The sequence below is a fragment of the Miscanthus floridulus genome, chromosome 2 (assembly GCF_019320115.1).
Source record: "Miscanthus floridulus cultivar M001 chromosome 2, ASM1932011v1, whole genome shotgun sequence".
Classification (NCBI taxonomy): Eukaryota; Viridiplantae; Streptophyta; class Magnoliopsida; order Poales; family Poaceae; genus Miscanthus; species Miscanthus floridulus.
This window is the reverse complement of record NC_089581.1, coordinates 148,123,227-148,148,079: the sequence shown is the minus strand read 5'-3', so window position 1 is coordinate 148,148,079 and position 24,853 is coordinate 148,123,227. Positions and strand designations below refer to the sequence as shown.

General features: G+C 46.1%; 3 protein-coding genes and 1 pseudogene across 7 annotated transcripts; 1 reads left to right on the top strand and 3 right to left on the bottom strand.

The window, feature by feature from the left end:
• The first annotated feature begins 4,282 nt into the window (after positions 1 to 4,282).
• Positions 4,283 to 13,720, top strand: LOC136532589 (histone-lysine N-methyltransferase EZ3-like). Of its 5 annotated transcripts, none has more exons than XM_066525188.1 (17): positions 4,293 to 4,453; positions 4,553 to 4,669; positions 4,786 to 5,117; positions 5,625 to 5,786; positions 6,236 to 6,320; positions 6,458 to 6,595; positions 6,715 to 6,762; positions 6,839 to 6,910; positions 9,789 to 10,441; positions 10,558 to 10,708; positions 11,832 to 12,049; positions 12,245 to 12,376; positions 12,570 to 12,660; positions 12,752 to 12,799; positions 12,887 to 13,015; positions 13,104 to 13,181; positions 13,256 to 13,719. In XM_066525188.1, the coding sequence occupies exons 1-17, from the start codon at positions 4,406 to 4,408 to the stop codon at positions 13,442 to 13,444; spliced, it is 2,691 nt and encodes an 896-aa protein (XP_066381285.1). In that variant the 5' UTR covers positions 4,293 to 4,405; the 3' UTR covers positions 13,445 to 13,719. The 5 variants fall into 5 exon arrangements, 4 of the variants coding, with proteins under 4 accessions (XP_066381292.1, XP_066381285.1, XP_066381279.1 ...); XM_066525182.1 differs by having other exon boundaries at positions 9,780 to 10,441; XM_066525195.1 differs by lacking the exon at positions 6,839 to 6,910 and having other exon boundaries at positions 4,292 to 4,453; positions 9,780 to 10,441; positions 13,256 to 13,720.
• Positions 13,721 to 13,726: 6 nt separating this feature from the next.
• Positions 13,727 to 16,878, bottom strand: LOC136532619 (protein trichome birefringence-like 6). The gene is made up of 5 exons (XM_066525212.1): positions 15,296 to 16,878; positions 15,019 to 15,211; positions 14,740 to 14,930; positions 14,398 to 14,556; positions 13,727 to 14,297 (listed from the first exon to the last, which is right to left on the bottom strand). Exons 1-5 carry the CDS (start codon positions 16,417 to 16,419, stop codon positions 13,970 to 13,972), a joined length of 1,995 nt encoding a protein of 664 aa, XP_066381309.1. The 5' UTR covers positions 16,420 to 16,878; the 3' UTR covers positions 13,727 to 13,969.
• Positions 16,879 to 16,972: 94 nt separating this feature from the next.
• Positions 16,973 to 20,486, bottom strand: LOC136540037 (protein trichome birefringence-like 6; annotated as a pseudogene).
• A 714-nt stretch (positions 20,487 to 21,200) lies between these two features.
• LOC136540036 (uncharacterized) lies at positions 21,201 to 23,467 on the bottom strand. Its single transcript, XM_066532019.1, has 2 exons — positions 22,823 to 23,467; positions 21,201 to 22,038 (listed from the first exon to the last, which is right to left on the bottom strand). Exons 1-2 carry the CDS (start codon positions 23,286 to 23,288, stop codon positions 21,482 to 21,484), a joined length of 1,023 nt encoding a protein of 340 aa, XP_066388116.1. The 5' UTR covers positions 23,289 to 23,467; the 3' UTR covers positions 21,201 to 21,481.
• Between the last annotated feature and the right edge of the window lie 1,386 nt (positions 23,468 to 24,853).

The window sequence follows — 24,853 nt, the reverse complement described above, 5'->3', positions numbered from 1 at the left end:
TAAAATAATTATATAGCTCCCAAAAATATTGCCAAACTTTGTGAACAAAATATACTAATAGATAGAGCATAATTTTAGGAGACTAACAAAACTGGTTTCACTATTTTTGGACACTAACACAATTTTATCTCGCTTTTACAAGTTAGCTAGAAACATATATTAGCAAAACATTTAGAAAATAGAGAGCCGGCGGCCACGCCCTATCAGTCCAGCAGCCGAGAGCACGCAGGCCTAGGCGGGGCACGGCCCAGGCGCGGGGACACGGCCCAACACAGGGACGGGCGCGAGCGGCCCAGTCAAGGACCGAGCAGGCCGTCCTAGGCGCGCGAACACGGACGGCCCAGCAAGCCGTGTGCGCGGCCTGCAACCAGAAGCGGCCCAGCGGACATGGGCCCAATCGGCGCAGGCGGCCAGCGGGAGTGGTAATCGGCTAGCCTAGCGGGGCAGCGGCGGCCCGACGCGGGCGAACGGCCTAGGCGCGCGGAGCAAGGCCGCAGCCCAGCAAAGGTGGCCTCAGGCCGGCCCAGCGTGGCAGGTGCTCCGCACATTTGCGAAATGGCCCTCGTTCTTACTCGAAACTAAAGCGCAGTCCAGTAGGTACTATTCATTCGAGTCGCGTATTTCACACAAAGAACCTTGTATAAACTTTCGGTTTGGATTCATACCCTTCGACCTCCTCTTCTTCATTCACCAAAGCAGAGCACCGGCAGGGGAGCTCCGGCCGGCAACCACTTCCGCCCGGGAAGACACGGCGGCGGTGGAACGGCGCGGGGAAGGCGCTCCAAGCGCAGAAAGGGGTGGCTCGTCAGCGAGGCTGGCCGCACGGTGGTGCGGCACGACGACGACGACGAAGGCCTGGGAGGAGCAGCGCGCTCGGCGCGGGCGGGGCGAGGCGCTGCGACTGCGAAGCTCGACCAACGGCACGCGCGAGTCGAAGGTGGGGCGGTCTAGCGCGAGACCGGGTCGTGGGCGCGCTCGCGCTAGCGCAGGGAGGACCGACACCGGCGAACGGCGGTGCAGCAGGCAGCAGACGGTTCACGTCCGATCGAGTGCCATGGCACGGACGCGGCGACGCGCGTGGCCATAGCGAGAAATGGTGGGGTGCCGCGCGGCAACGCGGGCCCGGACGCGCGCGGCTGAGCAGCGGCAACACGCGACTTGCGGCGGCTCGGGATGCGCGGCAACGGCGTCCCGACGAAGAAGTAAGCAGAGATGGGGGGAAAGAGGCGAGTCGGAGCTGTGGCAGGGGCCCAACGCGGGCCACGGGGACTCGCGCGCAGGGAGAACCGGCGGCGGTGCACCAGTGAAGAGGAAGGCACGGTCGGGCAGGTGCTTCGGTCACTGCGGGTTGCTCGGCACGGCGGCGGCGGAAAAACAGGAGCCGTGCTGCGGCTTCTGCGCGGCCGAGGAGCAGCAGAATTGGGGGAAAAATGGGCGCGACGACTATCGAATCCACCGCGGCTCGGCGCGCACCCGGACCAAGACGGACCAGGGCGAGCACGGCGGCTCCTGCGCGGCCGAGGAGAAGGGGCGCGCTCGCGGGGAAGGGACTGCATCGGCGAGGCGCGCAAGCAGCAGAGCGCGGAGGGAAAGCCGAGCAGGCACATGAGATGGAAGCAAAGGAGCAGAGAGGCGCTGGCTTTTGCGAACACGAGGAGCAGAGGGGAACAGAGCAGAGCGCTAAAAGCAGCAGCTGCGGCCAACACTCATTAAGGCACTCGTACAAAAAGGACAGGGCAGCGCGAGACAAGACCGAAGCCGTAGAGGCAAGGCAAGGAAACAAACGCGCGTGGCACAGCGAGCAAGCAGCCAGCGCAGCCAGGCCGACAGGCCCACGCGCACGAGGTCACGAGGAAACAAACGTCTAGTACGGCAGTAATAATCAGTAGACATACGAGCGGAGAAAAGAAAGAGCGAGCACGCGGACGGTCAACTCGTACAGCCTTGCAGACAGATATGGACGTACTACAACTGTACTAGCGCCACCGTAGGAGTACGTTTGTCGTAACACATATATATATCGTTTTATTTAATTATGGATTTTATTTTATTTATAAAAGTTGCTTTTCATACTTAATCTAACAGAACCAACCGGCCGCTAGAATCGTCGTTCGATATTCCTAGATATTTCTACGCACTGAGTAATTTGACTCGGCCGTTGATTTGAGTCCACGAAACTAAATCACATAGGATTCACTCATCATATCGAGTACGTTTTAAATCAAAATCCGAGACAAATCGTTTTAAAAATTTTCTTAGGCCTAAATCGTGGTGCTAAGTACGATCGTAACTATGGCAATGTAGACTGATCTACTTCATTCGCCATTCATTCATTTTAATTAAAGTGCTCTTAATTTTGTGTGGGAGCGAATGGAGTAATATGGTCTATTTGGTAGTGTCAGAGGATTTTTTTTAAATAAGGCACCCTTTCTTATTTATATGTCATTTTCAGGGCTACCTATGAGACAAGCTACTCGTCCACCCTCCAAAAGGAGAATCTCAGGCCGAGATTTGAAATGGGCATGCCGTATGCTAGAGGAGTGCAGCAATATAACGAAGGTCTTCCCCAAAGATGGGTGGCCATTTTCTAATGGGCTTAATTAGTGCTCAGTTGCTACTTGAGTTGAGTATTTAGAGCCTTTTGAGAAGTTGCTTGTGCCAGACAGAGGCTACCTTTGTAGATTCGTTAAATGCATGATTTTGCCAACGGCCGGAATAAAATTCATTTTTCTAAAAAGGGGTAAGTCTGGGCAAAGTTGTTAAGCAAAAAGTAAAATCTCTTTTAGACAGAATGTAGAGAACAAATCTGCGTTTGGAAACGATCACTGGGATACAAGAAAGGGGAAAGTGCATCAGGGCACCCTTGGGAGGTAGGAAGCATGGCCTTATCCATTGTGGGGCCATGTTGTACATGTATGTATGGCGTAGTAGATGTATGTCCACTAGGTACACTACCACCAAAATGGGTATTTGTAGACATGCTTTTCACGTCCCATACTCAATGCACGTGGTACCAAAAAATATAATAGATTAGGTGGCCAATCACAACAAATAAAAGACATGCATGCAGTTGCCTCCTTGAATAAACATAATTGCGACTTTTTAGTGATTATTAATATGGCTAATTGCACAATTACGGGTCATGGACAAATGCCACAAGCAAAAAACAACACAACAAATTAGATATGCTTGATTAACCTAATCTAATACTCATGACATCATGCCTTTGTTGTAGTGTTAAATATCTAGAGATGTTGGATACCGCAAATCCTAACATTGTAGCTTGATCATAAGTGAACTATAAATAAGAACTTCTAGGGTCCTCTTATTGATAAATTTTGTTCATATAGTTGAAGCAAGGCTCTAATTATCACATAGTCATGCATGACCGTTAATTTGAGGAACAACAAGGAAAAATAAGTTTTAAAAATATTTTGTTAAATATGAATATGAACTAAAAAATTCTCCTAAATTTAAGCTAAATAAAAATTATATATGGTCATTAAAACTAAGAAAACAAAATGCATTACAAATTGTCATAGGTACATAAAAATGATAAATAATTTTTTGATAAGAGATACAAATGCCTTTAATGATACAATCAGAGGGGCATGTCTGTTCGCATTAAAAAAAAAGATCTAAATAGAATATATCTAAAAAGAGTCACCCGCAGCGAAGCGCGGGCACCCGTGGCTAGTAGATAGATTATGTAGATATATTTCATGATAAATCTAATCTTATTAGTGTTTTAATATAAGCTTCCAATTTAAGATAGTTTGGTTTAGGACACAACTAGAAATGATTCTTTTTGGATTTTGGATGGAGGGGATTTAATTATTAAATCGCCAAACGAAAAAAGACCTCTTCCCCTGTGGGCAGTGCGGGCGGTGCCGTGCGGTGCGGCGCTACAGGCGGTGCGGTGAGGAACCGAAAGCAAGGAGGTAGCGAACAGGACGGGAGGTGATGCGAACGAATCACGCGGCTGGCTCTGGTCTGGCCAGGAAAGAACGAGCGAATCGGACGTTCAACCTGGGCCAGGTTCCAACTGTACGGTTGGCCAGCCCAAGTCAAGTCCCAGCCCTCTTACAGGCAACCAAACAAGGCCAAGGGCTGCCCAGCCAACCAAGCACAACCAGACGTGCCTACGCCGCGCGTGAGCCGCCGAACGCCGCCGAAACTGGTAGCCAGCAGCCAGCAGCCAGCAGCCGCACGCGGCCGAAGGCCACCTTCTGTTTCTGACAGCTAGGCCCGTCCTTCGGATATTCCCTACTTGTCACCGACACGTACGCAGAGCCAGCGTCGGCCCTACCTCTACCGCGACAGAGCGGAACAGAACAGTGGGGTCTCGCAAGGAGTGGAGACGGAGGCCAAGGGAGCCGTCGCAGAACTCGCGCCACCGCCCGCCATGGCTTCGTCGTCGAAGGCCTCAGACTCCTCCTCCCAACGATCCAAGGTGCGCGCGGCCTCTCGATTTCATCCGCCCCGGGTTCACCGGCACGATCTCCCCAATCTGATTGGTTTCGATTCTCTCCCTGTTTTCTGTGCCCTGCAGCGGTCGGATCAGGGGATGATGTGCAGGGACGCCGCTGCCGCCTCTGCTGTCCCGATCCACGGGAACCTGACGCAGCTGATACGCCAAATCAAATCGGGGCGCCTCGCGTACATCAAGGTGAGCGACCGCGCACGGCCCGATCATCATGTCACTGAAATTTCGGGGGCGGAGCATCGGGTTTAGTTTTCTCAATCGGATGTGGCGGTGGATTGGGTGTTTGGCTCTCTTTGCAGGAGAAATTGGAGGCGAACAGGAAGACGCTGCAGAGGCACTCCTGCGCGCTGTTCGACGTGGCAGCGGCGGCGGAAGTGGCGTCGAGGGGCACCGATGGCGGCAACGCGCTGTCGCAGCGCGCGGCGGAGGGACAGTCCAGGCTCACTGGGTCAGATCTGGCAAACGGGATAGCGGAGAGGGACGTGGTGTACATGCAGGAGGAGAACCTAGCGGTCGGGACGCTCGTGCTCTCTAGCTCGGGCGCTGCCGCGCAGCGGACAGTCGTGCGGTTCGTGAAGCTGCCGTTGGTTGAGAGGATCCCTCCGTACACCACTTGGATCTTCCTGGACAAGTATGGTGCTGTTGCCTACACCCCTCCCCCCTCTGATTACGTCTTATTATGCTGCTTCGCAATTTTTCTTGGAGCTCATGACCTCATGTGCCAAATTGATCTTAGAGTGAGATTATGGACTGGGTAATCGATAATGCATGTGCTTATACGATGCTCCAAACCAATGTAGGAGTACTTTAGTCATATGATAATAAAATATAAAACTTTTGAAAAAAAAAACAGCAAATTTCCATACCCTTCAGCTGTGGGAACTCTATCAGCATCTGTGATATTCATTTTATATCTTTATTACCATCACACATCCGACACTTTAGATATTGGTATTCTTGTGTTCATATGTTTTCCAAATGGGATGACCAAGGGCACTATTTTGTGATATTCATGGTCACTCTAAGGAGATTGGACTGTAGTTATGTGCATGCAAGCTTGTAGATATAACGATTTGGAATAAGTATTGCATCCTTTTTCTTTTTGATATTTTACTATCTTCTAAATAACACAGCGCAGAAACCAAAGAATGGCCGACGATCAGTCAGTTGTTGGTAGGAGAAGAATTTACTATGATCCAGTCGGAAACGAGGCTCTGATCTGCAGTGACAGTGATGAAGAAATCCCAGAACCAGAGGAAGAGAAACACTTTTTCACAGAGGGAGAAGATCAATTGATATGGTAATATCCTCATTAAAAATGATATGGTAAACTAAATTACAAAATATTTCAAAATTTAAACAGGTTCTAAGCCCCCCACCCCACCCCCACCCACACACAAAAAAAAAAGTTGTAATATTAAGGTAAGATCCATGTAGCAGAACCAGGCCACTACATTCACTGAAAGAAACCAGATGTGCGGTGCCTGAGGAAATTGGTTGCAAAGTTAGTTGCAAGCCTGCTTGATATGCCAAATTTCCACCTGCTTGTTGCCTTGAGCATTATACATACCCTATAGGGTTATGCCCTATGCAGCATAGTCTACTGAAGTGGTTCCAACACAAGCTTTACTGTACAGTTCCCATGGTGTCTAACATGGAATTTAGCTAATTTTGCACACTGGAATAAGAAATTGACCTTTATTTTTCTATATGAATTCATGTTTATCTGATTTTATGCAACTTCTACAGGGGAGCTACTCAAGAGCATGGGTTAAACCGAGAGGTTGTTAATGTCCTCTGCCAGTTTATTGATGCAACTCCATCAGAAATTGAGGTTGTCTACCTTTTTAATAATATTTTTAAGTTAGTGAAGTGACTTGTATACCATAAATATTAACTGTCCCTACATTTGTTCAACTTATAAGATGCCCAAAATTTGATAGCGACTCTGCTTTTTCCTTAAAATGACAGGAAAGATCTGAAGTTCTATTTGAGAAAAATGAGAAGCACTCTGCATCTTCTGATAAGATAGAGAGCCAACTTTCTCTGGACAAAACTATGGATGCCGTTCTGGATTCTTTTGATAATCTCTTCTGCCGCAGATGCTTGGTATAATTCCACTTCTGGCATTCTGTTGCTTTTATTTCCTGTTTTCAAGGCTGTGTTTTGCCGATTGGTTCAACTAAACTTTCAAGGTTGAGATTTACCTAGGACATTTGTTCACTCAGGTTTTTGATTGCCGCCTCCATGGTTGCTCACAGAATTTGGTATTCCCAGTAAGTAAACAAATCATTTGCATTTGAAATTTCTATTTTTTCCCTGCTAAGTAGATGAAAATATTTGGTTTGTCAGTGTGAGAAGCAACCCTACAGCCTTGAGCCTGATGAAAACAAGAAGCCATGTGGTCATCAGTGCTACCTTCGAGTATGTCTCCTCAAGAATGAAATTTACTACCATATTGGCTGCTCCTCCAGTTCTAAATACCTGTTGTTTTTAGCCTCTTTCACAATCCTTAAAATACCTCTTTTCTACAACTTCTAGATGATTTCGACCTATTTTTTCACTGGCACCTTTTTTTTTGACAAAGTATAACCGTGCTTATAAGAAAGCAAATGTGTTTACAATGTCTGCAACTTGCTGGGGAGACCAGCTTACAAAGAAAGCAGGAGAAAACCACTAACAGCAGCAAACTGCTAAGAAAGATTCTAGACTCCCAAAAGCAAACGCGACACACAGGCCACCGGACAAGATTGGAAAAGAAAAGGCGCTGTCCCCTCTCACACAACCCTTACAGCAGCTCCTCCATATCTCGAGGCTTCTTGTTCTTCAGGAAGTACTCCGTCCACCAGCCTCAGTAGAATCTTCCATCTCTGCAAGTAGTTGGACATTTTGAATAACACTTCAGTTGGCGATTTTGGAAAATTTTCTCAATCATCATTTTATTTTTCGAGTTGTCCACAATGCTCAAGTAACCACCGAAAAGAGAACAGCTTCAGGTTATAATCTTTTCCCCCTAGCATTAACCATTCATCTAGGAAATATTGCATATTTGTAGGTGTCCTATCCTATCGTAGTGCGTCTTTGATGACCACCCAACAGAATTTAGCTAAAAACACAAAAGGAAAACATGATCTACAATTTCTGGGCAATTACAGATGGTGCAATTAGCATCCCCCTTTCCATTTTCATTGTTCCAGAACTGTCAGCTTTAGGGGCATCCTATTGCTCCACAATTTCTTCCTTCTTTTGCATAGAACCGCCTCAGAAGGTCTTCCACCTATACATGGATTTTGTAGAGTAAATCCCAGATTTCTCCATCTTCCATAAGACTTCAATCTTCCTCGCCATTCATTACCACTTCCTATATTTTTTTCCATCAATAAGTCTTGCTCTGTAACTTCCTCTGCCCCAAAGTTTCTCACAGAATCAAAAGGTGGAATAGTCATTTTAGTCCCTCAACTATCTCCTCCCAAACTTTCAAAATGACTGTTAATCCTCAGTTTTCTTTTGGGCTCAGTTTCATCCCAAAATTATCAAAGTGACCATTTCAGTCCTCAAACTTTGCATTTCTGGAAACAAGCGATCTGTTTTTCTCTCCTGGGTTGATTCCTATGTATAGTGTTTCTTAATTTTTCTTCTTGTTCTTGCCTCGCTCAGGCTTAGCTGGAGTGTTTCCTTCTGTTTTGTACAGTGATTGCTTTTTTTTGTTTTAATAAAAACTAACAGTGGGGGCTTCCCTTGCTGTTTTCCTGGTTCAAAAAAAAAATCATCCATGAATTATCAAAGTGTGTTTCAGTCACCTCATACATTTCTTTTCAGCTCAACTTCACCCCTCGTCCTACGTGGAACGCTGCGTCAGCTCCAGCACTGCCCGTGATTGGAGATGGAAAAATAATATTCGAATAAAAACATCATTACCTGTGTCAGCATAGATATAACTACCAAATAAATGAGAACACGTTGATCATGGTTAGATAGCAATGATGTTGCTGTCACTCACAACTTAACTCCAATGCTGATTCAGCCGAGTAGAATTTCCCTTCCCAATTGATTGCCTCCTAATTCCGGTGCTAGTGACTGACAGTGTGATATTCATGTAGCTGGCACTAAAAAGACAAATTCTGTCAAAGCACAAATACTTGTCTGCCTTATTTCTCCCTGAAAAGGCAGACACATCAAAGTAACAGAAGGATTTCCCTAACAAATAATAATATACGTGCGTCAGCTTAATTAAACATCATGAACTCTATGTTATGTGCTAGGCCGGGAGCATGAAAATAATACCATCAGAACTCTGAAGCATATCCATTAACAAATATTAAAATTCTAGACTGGAATAACTCAGAGAGGTATAAACCCATTTTTGTTGTTGTGGAGTAGACACCATACCAGACTGCCATGAAAAAAAGAGAAACTCATTTTGATTTATCTGAGCTTCCCGAACCGAATACACAGATGACTCCATAGTAGACCTTCGTAAAAATCTTTCCTGCTCCATCCTCCATAGTAGGCCTGCCCTGCCTGTACTATCCCCTGCGCCTTGGCCCTTCTTTCATGGTTGCACTGTGCAGCTTGCTCCTACTGCTGCACACGTGATTGGCTGCAACCGCCTTCCCCAACCAGTGGACTGGAATAATTGGACATCACAGCGAGATGTCAAGAGATGAAGCGATGGAGCGGGATTGAGAGGGAGAAGCAATTTTATTGGGGATTTGGGGTTTGGAATTAGGAAATGAGATTAGTGATCTAGTATTTCATTACTGCAAGTGATGAGCGCTGCTCTACTATCCTACTTTATGGAGTGGATGACGACAATGACGAGTGACAGTACATGTGAAATCGAGGGCCATTGGAATGGAGGGGTGGGTGGCATATTGGACGGAGCAGCTATGCTGTTGAATGCAGCATAGATGCCCGCTACGTGCCAAGATGTGGTGGTGGTGAGCGGGCCGGTGCAGTGGCCGCCTAGGGTTTCACAGAGGCAAGCAGAGCGCCACAAGTTAGGGAGCGAGTGAACGGGGTGTGGTGTCCGTTAGTGGCATTGCGAGTATATAACTAAAACTTATTATGGCATAATGCTACTCTCATGGCACATGGTTTACCAGGACAATTGGACCCAGAACCCATGGTTGATGTAGCCAGAAGGCAGGCACACAGCTCCACCTATATGTTTTTTTTCTAAGGAATAGAAATGCTTTAAATCGACCCGTGCATTTATCCCATTGAGCTTGTATATTTCCATAAAGATTCGTGGCATTACTTTATTGTGTGCCAGGGCTAACTTAAATTTTAGTTTCCCCAGTGGAGAGAAGGATTTCAAGAGATGCATGATGATGGTCTTGGTGGCTGTGCAACATATACTATGGAATCAGGAACTGCCTCACACAAAGTTGATGTTAATATTATGTCTGAATCAGAAGATTCAAACCGAGAGAAAGGCAACATTAGATCCATGACACTAGTTGGAACCAGTGGATCAAAAATAATTTCTTCTGTTAGTGCTGAAGAAAGCACTACTCCGCCTTCAGCAGATACGTCTGAAACAGAGAATGTATCCTCTGATTTGCCTCCCAGTAGTTTGAGGAAACACGAGATTTCAAAACATGGACCTAGGTACAGGGAGCGTTCTCCTGGCAAAAGGCAGAAGGTTTTCACTTCTGACATTTCTTTTGCAAGCAATATACTGAATAAACTTTCCATTCTGGAGATTCGTGACACAAGACAAGAGTCTAGAGAATCTGGGGGTGATAAACTACGAATTGTTGACGAGTCCACTAAGAAGACTTCAAGCAAAGATATATGTGGAGAAAGCCCAACTACTACTACTGATAATGTGGGAAGAGAGAGTAATAAAGTATCTTCAACAAAGAATTTATTGGAGCACACTCTTTCTTGTTGGAGTGCCTTAGAGCGAGATCTATACTTGAAGGGCATAGAGATATTTGGAAAGAACAGGTAATTATATGTTGTATGTAATGAAACATTTTATTTTATTATATTTTTTAGTTTCCCTAGTTTAATTTGATAATTTGATTCCCTAGTTGTATGACCTTTGTGTGCATCGGTCACAGCTGTCTCATTGCCAGAAACTTACTATGTGGTCTGAAGACCTGCATGGAAGTGGCCAACTACATGTATAACAATGGTGCAGCGATGGCGAAGAGACCTCTCTTGAATAAATCCATCTCAGGTGACTTTGAAGAAACTGAACAAGACTACATGGTATGCACTTTCTTGCCCTGTTAGCTTGTGTGCTTTACCTCATTGGTCTCAGATCAGAATGGTTAGAAGTATGTAAACTGTTGGTAGCCCACGTTGGTCTGAATTCAGCCTATTACTATGCTGTTGTGATTATTGTTTGTTATGATTGGCCGCAGAGTAGGGGACAAGGTATCACATACAATGACTTTTATTTATTGCACGGTATTTTATGAGGGTTACAGATTAGGGTTTTTTACGAGGATAAATTTTTTTATCCTTTTGGGAATAACATTTGTAATATTGTTGAGGCAACAGGAGAAATATCAAGGAATTGCTAGTTTACACAGTGCCAGAAAACAGGTAAAATATGCTACTACGGGGGTATGTAAAACAGCTTTCCTTTTGGGATCAGACCTGTTGCCACCCATGTTACCAGATCCAAACTGGGGTCATTAGATGAATGGTTGGAATGTGAGTTTTGTTTTATATATAATAAATAAATAGATGAGAAAAAAAACGAGGTTGCAATAGCGATGCATGCAGGTTCTAAGGCCTTTTAGGCTGCTCTTCTCTAGTGAACACATGACAGCATAAGCTCACGTGCTTAGTTGGCTGGTTTCATCAACTGTGGATGTGCTTGTTTTGAACCCCATCTCCGGATGCTTTTGTGAAGCAATAATCAGCACCATCTGCTTGGGCTGGATCATTCTTCTCAGAACCCAAATCCAGTTTTCTCCAGCAGCTGTTGGATGAAGTTACTTATCCACTTTCTTTTCCCCTGATTAAACCACCTGGTTGTCTGGGCTCATGACTATGGGTACGACCATGCCAGAGGTCAGCTTTTAAGACCCTGGCTCAACAAATGAAGTGACTAATATATGGCCTCACTACCACTCCACAGTCAAACTGACAAGTCAAAAATATAACCAGCTAGGAGTCTTTTCTTAGATTGGCTTGCCACCCTTGTTAATTTTTCCTCTCTGTTTCATATGGTTTCCTTTTCTTTTGTTGTTTTCATAAGCATCTGTACAGTCCTTTTTGTATTTCAATATATTTCTTTCGCCTACTATTATTACAGCTCAAAAAAACCTTTGTTGGCATTGTTATGCTAGTAATAATTTGATTATTTGTCCTTGTCTTCTAGGAGCAAGACATTGTTGCCAGAACAAGAATCTATCGTCGGAGGGGCCGCAATCGAAAGCTGAAATATACTTGGAAGTCTGCAGGGCATCCAACTGTTAGAAAAAGAATTGGTGATGGGAAGCAATGGTACACACAATATAACCCATGTGTGTGCCAGCAAATGTGTGGTAAAGATTGCCCCTGTGTGGAAAATGGAACTTGCTGCGAAAAGTACTGTGGGTGCGTCCCAAGTTATGCTAACTTTCCCTTTTTTATTGAGCAGATAGATTTCTGTTGTTCCTTTACCCCCGTTCTCCTAGTGATTAAGTATGAACTGACAATTATTTCGTATATTTTTACTAATGAAAATGCAGAGTAAAAAAATTATACTGATTTCATTTCTGAATACTCATGTGTCATGATTAATCAATATAGGTGTTCGAAGAGCTGCAAAAACAAGTTTAGAGGCTGCCATTGTGCAAAAAGTCAATGCAGAAGCAGACAGTGCCCCTGTTTTGCAGCCAATCGTGAATGTGATCCAGATGTTTGTAGGAATTGCTGGGTGAGGTAATCAGCACTGGTCTAATTAACAATTGACCTTTATGCATTCATGAACTAGTTAAAATAATCATACAACAGTGTCAAGACTCAAGAAACTGTAATTTTTGTTAACTGCCTTTCTTGTTCTATTGTCATATTCATATTTCTGATTTGTACTATTATAGTTTATCACTCATAACATGATGTCTATTGTCTTCAGCTGTGGAGATGGTTCACTAGGTGAGCCACCTGCAAGAGGTGATGGCTATCAGTGTGGAAATATGAAGCTCCTTTTGAAACAACAGCAAAGGGTGAGACTGAGTATATTCGCGGTGCTATTTGTCCCTTTGTATCACTACACTCTACTAATGCTAACAGCATTAATTGTTTACCATGGACCAGATTTTGTTAGGAAGATCTGATGTTGCAGGTTGGGGTGCATTCATTAAGGTCAGATAACCGAACAAAAACCTCTGAGTGTGATACTTTCTTTCTTGTTCTGGCTAATTTTCATTTTACTTTCCTTGCAATATGTAGAATCCTGTACATAAAAATGATTATCTTGGAGAATATACTGGTGAATTGATCTCTCACAAGGAAGCAGACAAACGCGGCAAAATTTATGACCGGGCAAACTCATCATTTCTGTTTGATTTAAATGACCAGGTGCTTCTTGTCCCTCCTCTCTTTCTTCATTGGATTGGAATATTTGTTTAATTCAAAGCAGTAAGCTGAATTCAATACTTTTATACAGTATGTATTGGATGCTTATCGCAAGGGGGACAAATTGAAGTTCGCAAATCACTCATCTAACCCCAACTGCTATGCAAAGGTAAGAATTGCAGTTACTGAATAGCATTTAGTTCTTTATTATGTTGCTCATCTTAAATTCATCCTACTTTCCAGGTGATGTTGGTGGCTGGCGACCATCGGGTTGGTATCTATGCGAAGGAGCATATTGAGGCTAGCGAGGAACTCTTTTATGATTATCGTTATGGGCCTGACCAGGCTCCAGCTTGGGCTAGGAGACCCGAGGGATCAAAGAAGGACGAAGCATCGGTCTCTCACCATCGAGCACACAAAGTTGCTCGATAGCGCAGAGTCGCTCCGGATGATACAAATATGCAGTAAATTTTATATTTAATACATGATTTAGTCCTAGTCATTATACGAGGACTTTGTTAGTAGATAAACATACTATATATATTAGTAAATAAACTCAGACATCAAGTTGGAGAATAAATGCATATAAACATTTGTGGACCTTAGGTCGGAAGGTGACAACCTTGTTAGGTTGAGAAAAGATAACAGGTTTTCAAACTGGAGTGGCTATTGCTAGAGTATCAAATAGCTGAGATGGCTACAACAATAGGCTAGTTTTTTTTTTTTTTTTTGGCAAGATGAAATTTATTTGCCAAATGTACACTTTATTCCTGAAAGTATTTGATGATTCATTAGGAGTGTTTCTAGAACCTGATAGTAGGCTATTTGCATGTCACATTATTGGTTGCAGAGACAAGCATGATTGACTGATTTTGCACTTGCGCCCTCTTTTCAAATCAAATTAACATTTACAGAGGCTGCGCCATAAAAAAGATGAGCGGGCAAATAATTCAGCCACTAACTTGTTACATCTTTTTCTTGTGGCGACAGTAGATGGTAGAATAACAGTTCATTCCATGTATCTGGGACTCCAGGAAGGCACCAGTGGCTGCAATCCTGTACGCTCGATGCGGTTAAATCTATCGTCTTCCGGCCATATACAGATGGGTGACCATCTATCCTGATCCCAGATAGATTAGTGATGTTCAGAATTGTCACAGGAGTCTTCATTTGCTTCGTGACCTGTTCCAAGATCACGTTTCTCTCAGGTACCGGCTTAGCATGGGTGTCATTAAGGGGCAGCATGCTCTCTCTGCAGTGTCCCCCTGAATTCCACTCCCTACCGCTGAAATTGACAACAACTAGTTACATCGACCTGCTTGCACAGAGGAGACAACAGCAGCTCTTGTGACACTCATGTTAGATTGACTAGTCAAAGACCAAACCTGAAATGCGACGGGGATGAGCTTCGGAAGAACACTTGAGTTAGCTGTGGATTGATGTACCTGTCCACCCAGGATGCCCAGGTGGTTAGTGCTCTTTGGAAAGCGGTAGAGGCATCGAGATGGGGATGAACATGATCTCCCTCCTGATAATAGTTCACTCTGCAAAGTATATGTGATAATCAGATTTTTAATAACATGATTTGGTTATTTTATTCTATAAGCTCTAGGTTTTTTTTATAAAGAAGAAAAATAGTGTCAATGGTTGGAGTTGTTTGACAGTTGATTCCAAATAAAAATTCTGTTCATCTGATGTGATTGTCATTCACATTAGTCAATACTCACCCAGATTGTGTTTTGCGATGCGACCACCAATGGGCAGTGTTGAACACAACCACATCAGCACCTTTCCATCTTGATGAGCTCCGATGAATGGTATCGATCCGTAGTGTCTTCATGCGCTTCTGGCCAATTCTCGCCTTGCTTTCATGCACCAAGAAATGTGTCACATGATATTCCACACTACAGTTGTAGTCCTGCAACAACCATACCAAGATGATTACCATCTACAAGCCTAGACATTGATGAATGGACTACTCATAGTCAGATACAGGAAATACTAACCAAGAACTTGAAGTTGTAATCACCCTTCTCTTTAGTAATCCTGCGGCCATGGGTTTCATGAATCCTTCCAGGATCTGAGACAGCCGTTCTCAGCAAGCACATCATGGATTCCCACTGGTTTCTGTTAATGGAGTCCCCAATAAACACTAGTCGCTTTCCTCGCAGCATCTCAAGCATTTTCCTAGCATTAAACCTAAGTTTTATTTCAAGAAGTTAGCAAATTGCAAAACTCCTAAGCAACCAAAAAGCTAAGGAATTGCAGGAGTGCAACAAATACCTCGGTATATTGCAATGCTTAGGCTGCCACCTCCACTTCATGTATCTTTGATCCATTCTTCCATTTGCTCCACAGCTGAATCCTTCATCTATAAATGGGCATGAATCGCTCGTGTAGAGTGGATAGGTCTCATCAAACACCCAACTCCCATCATAAACATCACAATGTATGGTATTGCTTCGTGTAGAATCCGTTTTGCTCGCTTCCTCAATCAGATTAGGATCTTGCTTATTTTGATTGACCGGAGCTCCCCCAGAATTATTATTCCCTGCTGAATGATCTGAGCTTTCAAGTTGCTCCCCTTGTTGAGAAGCATAAGCTGCTTGTACTGAGGAGTTGTGCTTATCCCCCACAACCACAAGATCGTCTTGCACAGATTCACCTCTCACCTCCATTGCAGCACCTGAAGCTTCGACGGATAAATTGACAGTTCTCAGAGACTCCTCTCCCTCCGATTTCACCATTGATGCAGCTACTTCCTGTGAAGCAGACGCATTGCCAGTGCCAGCATTTAACTGCGTCTTTGTTTCCGAACCAGCGTGTTGTCTGCTAAGATCCTTGTCCTCAGACAAGTTTTCCTTCCGAACGGAAAATTTCCCCAACTTCTCGTCATCTCCTCCCACACCGGGCACTTCTTTAGCATCCATAGCCAAATCCGAGGCTCCAATAGAGTTCTTCCCAGCTTCTGCAATCTCTTGCACCTCCAAAACCTTACCAGTCGCGGGTGCTCCACCATTTCCTCCTCCGGTAACCGCTTCTTCCACCTCCATTGCCGAGCCCACGCCCCGAGCCGACAGGTCTCCGGCAACCGCGTGGAGGGCTCCATCCGCCACTGAATCTCCACTCCCGCGCCCACGGACCGCATAACCGGCCTCCGGCGCGAGCGCCACTGCGCCGACCATGGAACCCCCACCGCTCCCAAGAGGCGGTGACCGTGCAAGGGCCGCGGTGGAGTCGTTGGGCATGGCGAATGGGAGGTGGAGGGGGCGGCCGTGGCGGACGACGAAGAGCGCGAAGAGGAAGGAGAAGAGGAGGGAGGAGGAGCCGAAGGACAGGAGGAGGAGGCACTTGGGACTAAAGAGCCGGTACGAGGAGGAGGAGGAGGAGCTCCTCTGCCTCTCCATTGCTCCGTGCTGCGGGAAGGAAACAAGGGCGGATGGTACGGCAATGGCTAGCCGTGCGGCTTCCGGAGGGAGAGGGAGCCTCAAGCAGGGGCTGCCGGGCTGGAGAGAAAAAGAAGAGGGAGAGGGAGGGAGGACCGGAGGGGCCAGGAGGGTCAGTGTAACGGAAACGGAACGGGAGCTTCAGGTGCCGTGGAGTAAGCGTAACTGTCCGTCTGCGGTCTGCCCCCACCTTTCTTGGACATTCAAGAGAGGCAGTTGGCATCGCTTCTCACATTTTTGTTAGCCACGTTCGGAATAAATCTATTGTCAACTATAAGGAGCATTATTATGAAATAAATAAAGAGATTAAAACACCAGGTCTCGTTTGCTTTTCACAAGTTCTAATAAAATAAATTGAATCTTTTGAAATTCCTTGCGTTCCAAAGGAAATCCAGAAATTTTGAGGATCACCCACATGTCCTTGATATATTTGTGGTATGTACAAGGGAGCGATAAAATTCCAGTTGACACATGCTTTGATCTTATTTCAATATACAAGGACCATTTAGTTTATATGATGATAGACATATTATAACTTCCATCACTGGTCAATAGAATTATATACAATAACAAATGAAAAAATAATTCTTGTTTTTTTTATAAGGGCACAAACTGTGGGGGTGATCCCCACGGTCTGGAGTTGTTGGAGCAACTATGAGCAAAGGCCAAATGCTCACTGACTCATTGTAGTTCAATTCGTTTATCAGTCCAATTGTCTAACCACGGTGTCTTCGTTGTAAAACAAATTATCCCTAAAAACACATTTGAAACGATCCCTAAAAACTCCAATTGCTCTCTTTTTACAGTCAATGAATCAACTTACATTTACAGTTACAATTGACATCTGAATATCTGACCAATTGCTATCTTTTCACAATCAATGAATCAACTTACATTTACCGAGAAAAAAAACCATATAAGAGCTCATCCAAAGAAGGAAAAGACAGTGGTCACCACCTTGTTACTGCATCCTATTCTCGTGAGGACACTAGATGGTAGAACAGCAGCTCATTCCATGTGTCTGGGACTGCAGGAAGGCACCAATGGCTGCAGTCCTGGCCACTCGATGCTGTTAAATCTACTCCCTTCCGTCGATAAACAGATGGGTGACCATCCATTCTTAGCCTGGATAGAACAGTGATGTTCAGAATTGTCACAGGATTCTTCATTTGCTTTGAGACTTGTTCAAGCATCACGTTTATCTCGGGCATTGGCCATACACGACTGTCATTAGGGCCTAGTGTGCTCTCTCTGCAGTGCCCCCCCTGAATTCCACTCTCCTCCGCTGAAATCAGTGGTAAATCTTACAACCAAATGCTCCATAGAGGAGACAGCAACAATTCTCAAGTTGTTCCTGTCGGGTTGAACAGTAGAAGAGCAAACCTGTAATGCGACGGGGATGTGCTTCGGAAGAACACTCGAGTTTGCTGTGGATTGATGTAGCGGTCGACCCACGATGCCCACGTCGTTAGTGCTCTTTGGAAAGCAGTGGAGGCATCAAGATATGGATGAACATGATCTCCTTCTTGATAGAAATTCACTCTGCAACAGATATGTAATCATCAGGTGCTAGGGTTTCTCTGCAAGGTTACAGGAAACAAGAATATTGAATAATGCACTTTATTTCATTTTGAACAAGAACTATGTTCATTGCTTCACATTAGTCAACCCTCACCCATCATTTGTTTTGTGATGTGACCACCAAAGAGCAGAGTTGAACACAAGCACATCAGCACCTTTCCATCTTGACGAGCTCCGATCTATGGTATCGATCCGTAGCGTCATTGTGCCCTTCTGGCCCATTCTTGCCTTGGCTTCATGCACCAAGAAATGGGTGGCATGATACTCCACACTGCAATTATAGTCCTGCAACAATGACACCAAGATGACTATTATGCACTAGTCTAGACACTGAGCAGACTAGTTCCACATCAGCTACAGAGCATACGAACCAAGAACTCGAAGTTGTAATATCCTTTCTCTTTCTTAATCTTGCGGCCGCGAGTTTCATGAATCCTTGCAGGATCTGAGATTTCTGTACTCAGCAAGCACATCATGGATTCCCATTGGTTCCTGTTAATGGAATCTCCGACAAACACTAGTCGCTTTCCTCGCAGCATCTCAAGCAATTTCCTAGCATCAAACCTAAAATTATCACATTAAGTTAGTGAGTGACAAACTTCTAGTACTACCCAAATTCCTAAGCAACCAAAGAAGCGAGAAAAATACCCTAATGCAACAACACCTTGGAATGCTGCAATGCTTAGGGCAGTCCCAATGAAAGAAACTAGTAGTTTCTATAATATAGGATATCGTACCAAAAAAGTACTGCTTTCCAACCCATGGTTTCTATGAGTAATAACTATTTTCTCTTTCTCTCTCCCAACTCTATCTTTTCCTCCAATGGGAGTGCGACACGAGCTTCCTAGAAACTGGTGGTTTCTCCCCAATGGCGATTTCATGGTTTCTTGGTGCATTGGGTCAAGAGTAGACCTGGTTTCTTCATGAAGAAACCATTTCTATGATTTTTGCTCTCTTTCTTCATTAATTACGTTGCCATGTCAGCATTTTGCCTACGTAGCAAGTCATTTAATGAGGATAGAAATCATCATCAATACACCATTGAGATTGCCCTTAGGCTGCCACCTAAGCTTCATATAGCTTTGGTCCATTCTCCCATTAGCTTCACAGCTGAATCCTTCATCTATAAATGGGCACGCGTTGCTCGCATAAAGCGGATAGCTCTCGTCGAACACCCAACTCCCGTCAGAAACATCACACTTTACAGCATTGCTTTGCGCAAAATCAATTTTGCTCGCAGCCATTTCTGGATTCAGATTAGGTTCTTGTTTAGTTGGGCCTTGTTTGGTTGGCGAAATTTTTTGAGAAATGATACTGTAGCACTTTCGTTGTTATTTGACAATTAGTGTCCGATCATAGTCTAATTAGGCTTAAAAGATTCGTCTCGTGAATTTCGTCTAAACTGTGTAATTAGTTTTATTTTTTATTTATATTTAATGCTTCATGCATGCGTCCAAAGATTCGATGTGACGGAGAATCTTGAAAAATTTTGCAAATTTTTGGGAAGTAAACAGGCACTTGGATTGACTGGAGCTGCTCCTGCTTTGTACCTCACTGTTGAATGATCTGAGCTTTCCCATCGTTCCCCTTGTTAAGAAGAATAAGCTCCAAGTACAGATGAATTAGGCCTATCATCAACATGTCCATCTTGCAAGAATTCGTCTCTCGACCCCTTTGCGGGACCTGAAGCTTGTATGGAGAAATTGAGAGCTCGCGCAGACCCTGTTCCCTCCAATTTCTCTGCTGATGCAGTTGGCGAACCAAGAGTTTCTTTGCTAAGATTCCTGCCTTCTGCTAAGATTGGTCCCTCTGAAATCGAATCTTTTGGAAACCTCTCGCCACCTCCACCTTCAGGAGCAGCTTCTTTCACCTCCACAGCCGAATCCAAGCCTCCAAAACCAAAAGAGTGGTTTCCAGCTTCCACGATCTTTTGCCCTTTGGAAACCTCTCCATTCGAGGGTGCTCTGCCATTCCCTCTTGGTCTTGGAGTAACAGCTTCCCGCACCGACAAGTCTCCGGGAACAGCGGGGCGGGCTCCCTCCGCGGCCGATTCCCCTCTCCCGAGCCCAAGAACCACCTCTTCAACCTCCACCGCCGCTGGGTCGCCCCAGTAACCCCCGCCACCCACGAGAACCGGCGCCGGGGCTGTGGCGAACGCGAAGGGGAGGTGGAGCGGGCGGCCATGGCGGAAGGCCAAGAGAAAGGAGACGAGGAGGGACAAGGAGGCGAAGGAGACGAGGAGGAGGCTCTTTGGGCTCCAGCAGGTGGCAGTGGTACGACCTGGAGCAGGTGGAGGGGCTCCTCTGCCTCTCCATTGGTCGAGACTGCGGGCGGCTGGGAGGGTTGGGTGACGGCCGGACGGGGAAGCAGTTGCTTGCACTTGCACGGCAATGGCGACTCTTGGGCCTTGGCGAGGGAGCGAAGTGAGCCGTGGGCCTGTGGATCTTGCGGTGACGTGATGAACGGGAGCTTGTGGACTTGTGGTGCTGCGCTGGAGAGTTAGCATGATCAGTTCATACGACAGGAAGGACATGTGACGGAAAGTAACTCGCTGATTCTGAGTTCGTTAAATAATTGAGCAATATTTTCCCCAGGAGCTAGTCGCAATTCACAACAGTAAGAATGCAATTTAACGATGCACTTAAGGCTGCAGCCACAACAGTTGCGAAGCTCTTCGCCTCCTCCCAAACACTGTAGCATGAGTTGCCGTGAAGCTTAATTCATTCGCCCTGAAGCTTTGTTTAGCTGCAAAAGCTTGCCGTGGTTGATGTAGTGGATAAAACGGCAGCCGTGGAATACGAACTTTTACACGCTTTAGGTCTTGTTTCTAAAAAGTTTCTCAAAAAGTGCTACAGTAGTCATCACATCGAATCTTGCGATACGTGCATGGAGCATTAAATGTAGACGAGAAAAAAACTAATTGCACAGTTTTGTTGAAAATTACGAGACAAACGTTTTGAGCCTAATTAGTCCATGATTGAACACTAATTGCCAAATAAAAACGAAAGTGCTATAGTAGCCTAATATTTTGCACACTGATGAGCATAAATAAAGCAATTCGGGAGCTGACTTGGACTGCTGCATGCCTGCAGCGGATGTATACCAGTTGCCACTGACCAAAGTTACACATCCCAATTCACCCTTTTGTGTGGCCGGCGGGCTGAAAAATCTTCAAGGTCGACCAAGACGTCGATTTTACATATCACGGCAGCCTAACTCAGAAAGTCAGAATTGACCCAAGAAAGGATCCATGTACATGTTTTGCATGCATCAAACAGAACAATCGTGCAGCTTCGAGCAACGTGTCAAAACAAAAGTATGAGCATCTCTATCATCACACTGAAGTACGTATAGTCTGTAACTGTATGGAACTATGAACTGCCGCTTAAGCAAAAAGCGACTGCTAGATCCCACGACGGAGCGCGCGCTGAGGCGCCGGCCGTCAACTCGCTGCGGCCAACGGCGAGAACACCGCCCTCGCAAGGACGTGCGTCTTCTTCTTGCCGAGCCCGAACCCGAGAATGTGGTTGATGTACACGTCCCCGTCCTTTACCGTGGCCGACGACCCGACCCGGTGGATCGGCCCCACGTACTGCGCGGTGACGCTCGCGGTCTCCCAGTCGTCGGAGCTCTCCACCAGCCGATTCGGCATGCCGGCGACAACCAGCCTCGTCAGGGAGAGCAGCTCAAGTCCGTCCCCTTGCCTCAGCGACCCCTGCACCTTGACGACGCGCACGCTCTCTGTCTTCGGGTCGACCTTGAAAAGGTCGCCGCCGGAGGTGTGGACGACGAGAAGGTAGCCGTTAGGGTGGTATATGATGCCGTTGAGGCCGACCAAGTTGTGCCGCAGCCCCGGTCGCTGCATGAACGTGGCGTTCTTGATGACGCCGAGCAGCACGCCGTTCGGGCTGACCTTCCAGATCTTGCTTCCCTTGGCGTCGGTCACGTAGGCGTTGCCGTCCTCGTCGGCGGCGACATCGTCGGGGAATGTAGATTCACCTGCAAATCAAACAGGATCGGTCATAAAGGTATGCAAGTTATGGACAAAATTTAAGTCTCTGCTGGCTGAATATAGCAAACCACCAAATTTTCATTAGGGGAGTGTAAGATCAGGAGGAAAAGGGGAACAGAAAGCATGCAGGCATGCACATCATGAAGTCTAGGAACATGCTAGGGAATTCGATGAAGTTGATGCGTACAAAGTACCAAATTAGTCTGCACGTTTGGAATTACGAATTCACTCTAGTAGTACCAAAATGACAGGATAGGTTGTCCGTTATCGAAATATCAGAGGAATCGAAACGATTTATCTACAGGAAATGAGAGACGTTCAAGCGGTCTAACTTTCTGAATGTCCACCGAAGAAAATCTAGAATACCAGTACTAGCTGAAAGCGACTGAAGAACAAAATGTGTCCTGAACAATAACGCTCATTCTGCGAAAATTTAACATGATTTCTTAAAACTTCCCAAATTTACACTGATACGTAAGTTTCACTTCACTAGGAGTAGGAATTTCTGCTGTTGCTGTTTGTTTTTCTCTTTTACGTCCTGTTCAGCATTGAACAAGTGAAACATTCATGGAAGTCTAGACAAAATTTAATTCCTTCCATGAAACATTCCGGACAAAATCTTTGATCCAACCGATCGAATTCTGGCGGCGGCGCAGACGGAGGCCCACCCGTCAGTGGGTGGTGGCTGCTCCCTCTAGCCAAACAAACAGGGCGCGCGATCCTACAGTAATCAGCAAACAGGGAGGGCAATCGTGCGGCCGAGAGACCCACCTGGCACGTCGAGGCGTGTGAGGAAGAGGCGCCGCCACGATCCGAGGTCGTAGGCGCCCAGCGCGGCGTAGCCGAAGCGCGGCGGGCGGTCGGCGTAGACGAGGAGCAGGCGCCGCCTGGGCGCGTCGATCGCGAGCCCCAGCGCGACGCGGCCGGCCGCGTCGGGGTCCGCCACGACCACCAGCTCCTCGGCCTCGCCGGCGCGCACCTCTGCCACGCCGCCGCCGAAGAATGTGGACGCCAGGAACCGGCCGCCCTCGGCGTCCCACTTGGCGCACTCGTGCAGCCACCCGTCCCCCGCGTAGGAGACCCCGCCGGCCGTGCTCTCCAGGAAAGCGACCGCCGCGGACACCGCCAGGGCCAGCACGGCGAGCAGGGTCCCGCAGCCCCGGCGGCGGCCACCGGCGCCGCCGCCGACGGGCGTCCCGTCGGGGCCGCGTTGGCGGCGGGAGCACCCACCGCACATGGCGAGATGCCGAGGGCGGAGGCTGGAGAGTGGAGACGACCCGGCCGGTGGTGCGGGTTCCCGGTTTGTGCGACGTGCGAGCCTTGGCTTGTTGACCAATGAATTAATGAAACGAATTTGGTTTACGGGTAAAGGCAGTCCCAACACAAGAAACTGATACGGTTTTCATAGCACAAGAAATCATCTATAGAAACTATCTTTCACAGTGAAGATATTTTTGTGTAATAATTATTTTCTCTTTCTCTCTCCCAACTCTATCTTCTTCCTCCAATGAGAACGTGGCACAAGCCCCTGGAAACTGGTGGTTTCTCCCCAATGATGATTTCATGGTTTTTTAGTGCATTGGGTCAAGAGAAGACCTAATTTCTTCATGAGAAAACCATTTCTAGGATTTTTGCTCTCTTTCTTCATTAATTACGTTGCTATGTCAACATTTTACCTACGTGATAAGTTATTTAATAAGAATAGAAATCATTATTAATACAGCATTGTGACTGCCCTAAGAAACTAAAGCTGGGGATGATGCTTTGTTGTGTTGTCAGAATAAAAACTATAGCGGTTTAGGTGAGGTTCCGGTTGTTGTTTGGCGAGCAGCACTGGCGCGGTTTGGGAACGGAATCTTTAGGATTTGTCAGTATTAGTGCGGCCGGCCACCGTTGGTCGATCTGTGAGATTCGAAAGGGGCTTGGCTCTGGCCTTCTGGGCGATGGATGGCATCTAGCGTCGTCGTGCGATGTGGTCCGGGAAATCGTCGCGGCCTTGCCAGGGGGCGCAGTTTCCCGTGACGCTGGGATCGGCCGATCGGGTAGCCGAGGAGCACGAGAGTGTGGGCGGGGTTGGCTTTTGCCAGGACAGCACCGGATGCCTGCCGGCCGGCGGCGGCTAGGAGGGCCACTGTGGCAGAAAAGCATATTTGCAATTATAGGACTGTCACGTCTTTAACGCTAACGTGCTGTGTGACTGTGTATCTTGGTTCTCCGGTGGGGTCCGGGGCCGTGAGAGACGGTCGGCGTCGATCAAAAAGTGAAGGAAAAGGTGGAGTGGACCGGGGTAGGGGGAGACCGGGGGCCGGGGCAGAAGCCCGCCTTTGTTCTTACGGTTCCAGTGCTGGCCCAAGGGCCCAGCTACGAGCTGGAAGATTCGGACCGCACTATCGTCCTTCTGAGGCTAGAAGATGCACTCATAATTTTAAAACTTATCTAATTTAGCTCTGTATATGTTTTCACTTTTTGCCGGCTCAAAGGCCTAGACAAGATGATACTTTTGTTCTTTTCTAAGACATCTTTTATCAACTATTGCCTCCGTTTCACAAGGGTTATAAGACATCTTTATTCTGAACATTAATTTTTATAAATTTGAATAATTTAATAACATGTGAATTATATATTATATGTGAGAGTATTTCTCATGGTGACTCTAAAACCATAACAAAACTTATGATGCTAAACTATAGGAATTCTTAGAAATTTATGATATAGAAAGTTTTTGACTTTGTACTTTTTCATAAATGGAGGCAATACCTCTGGTCAAAAAAAATTGAGTAAGGTGTTCAAACAAAAAAATTG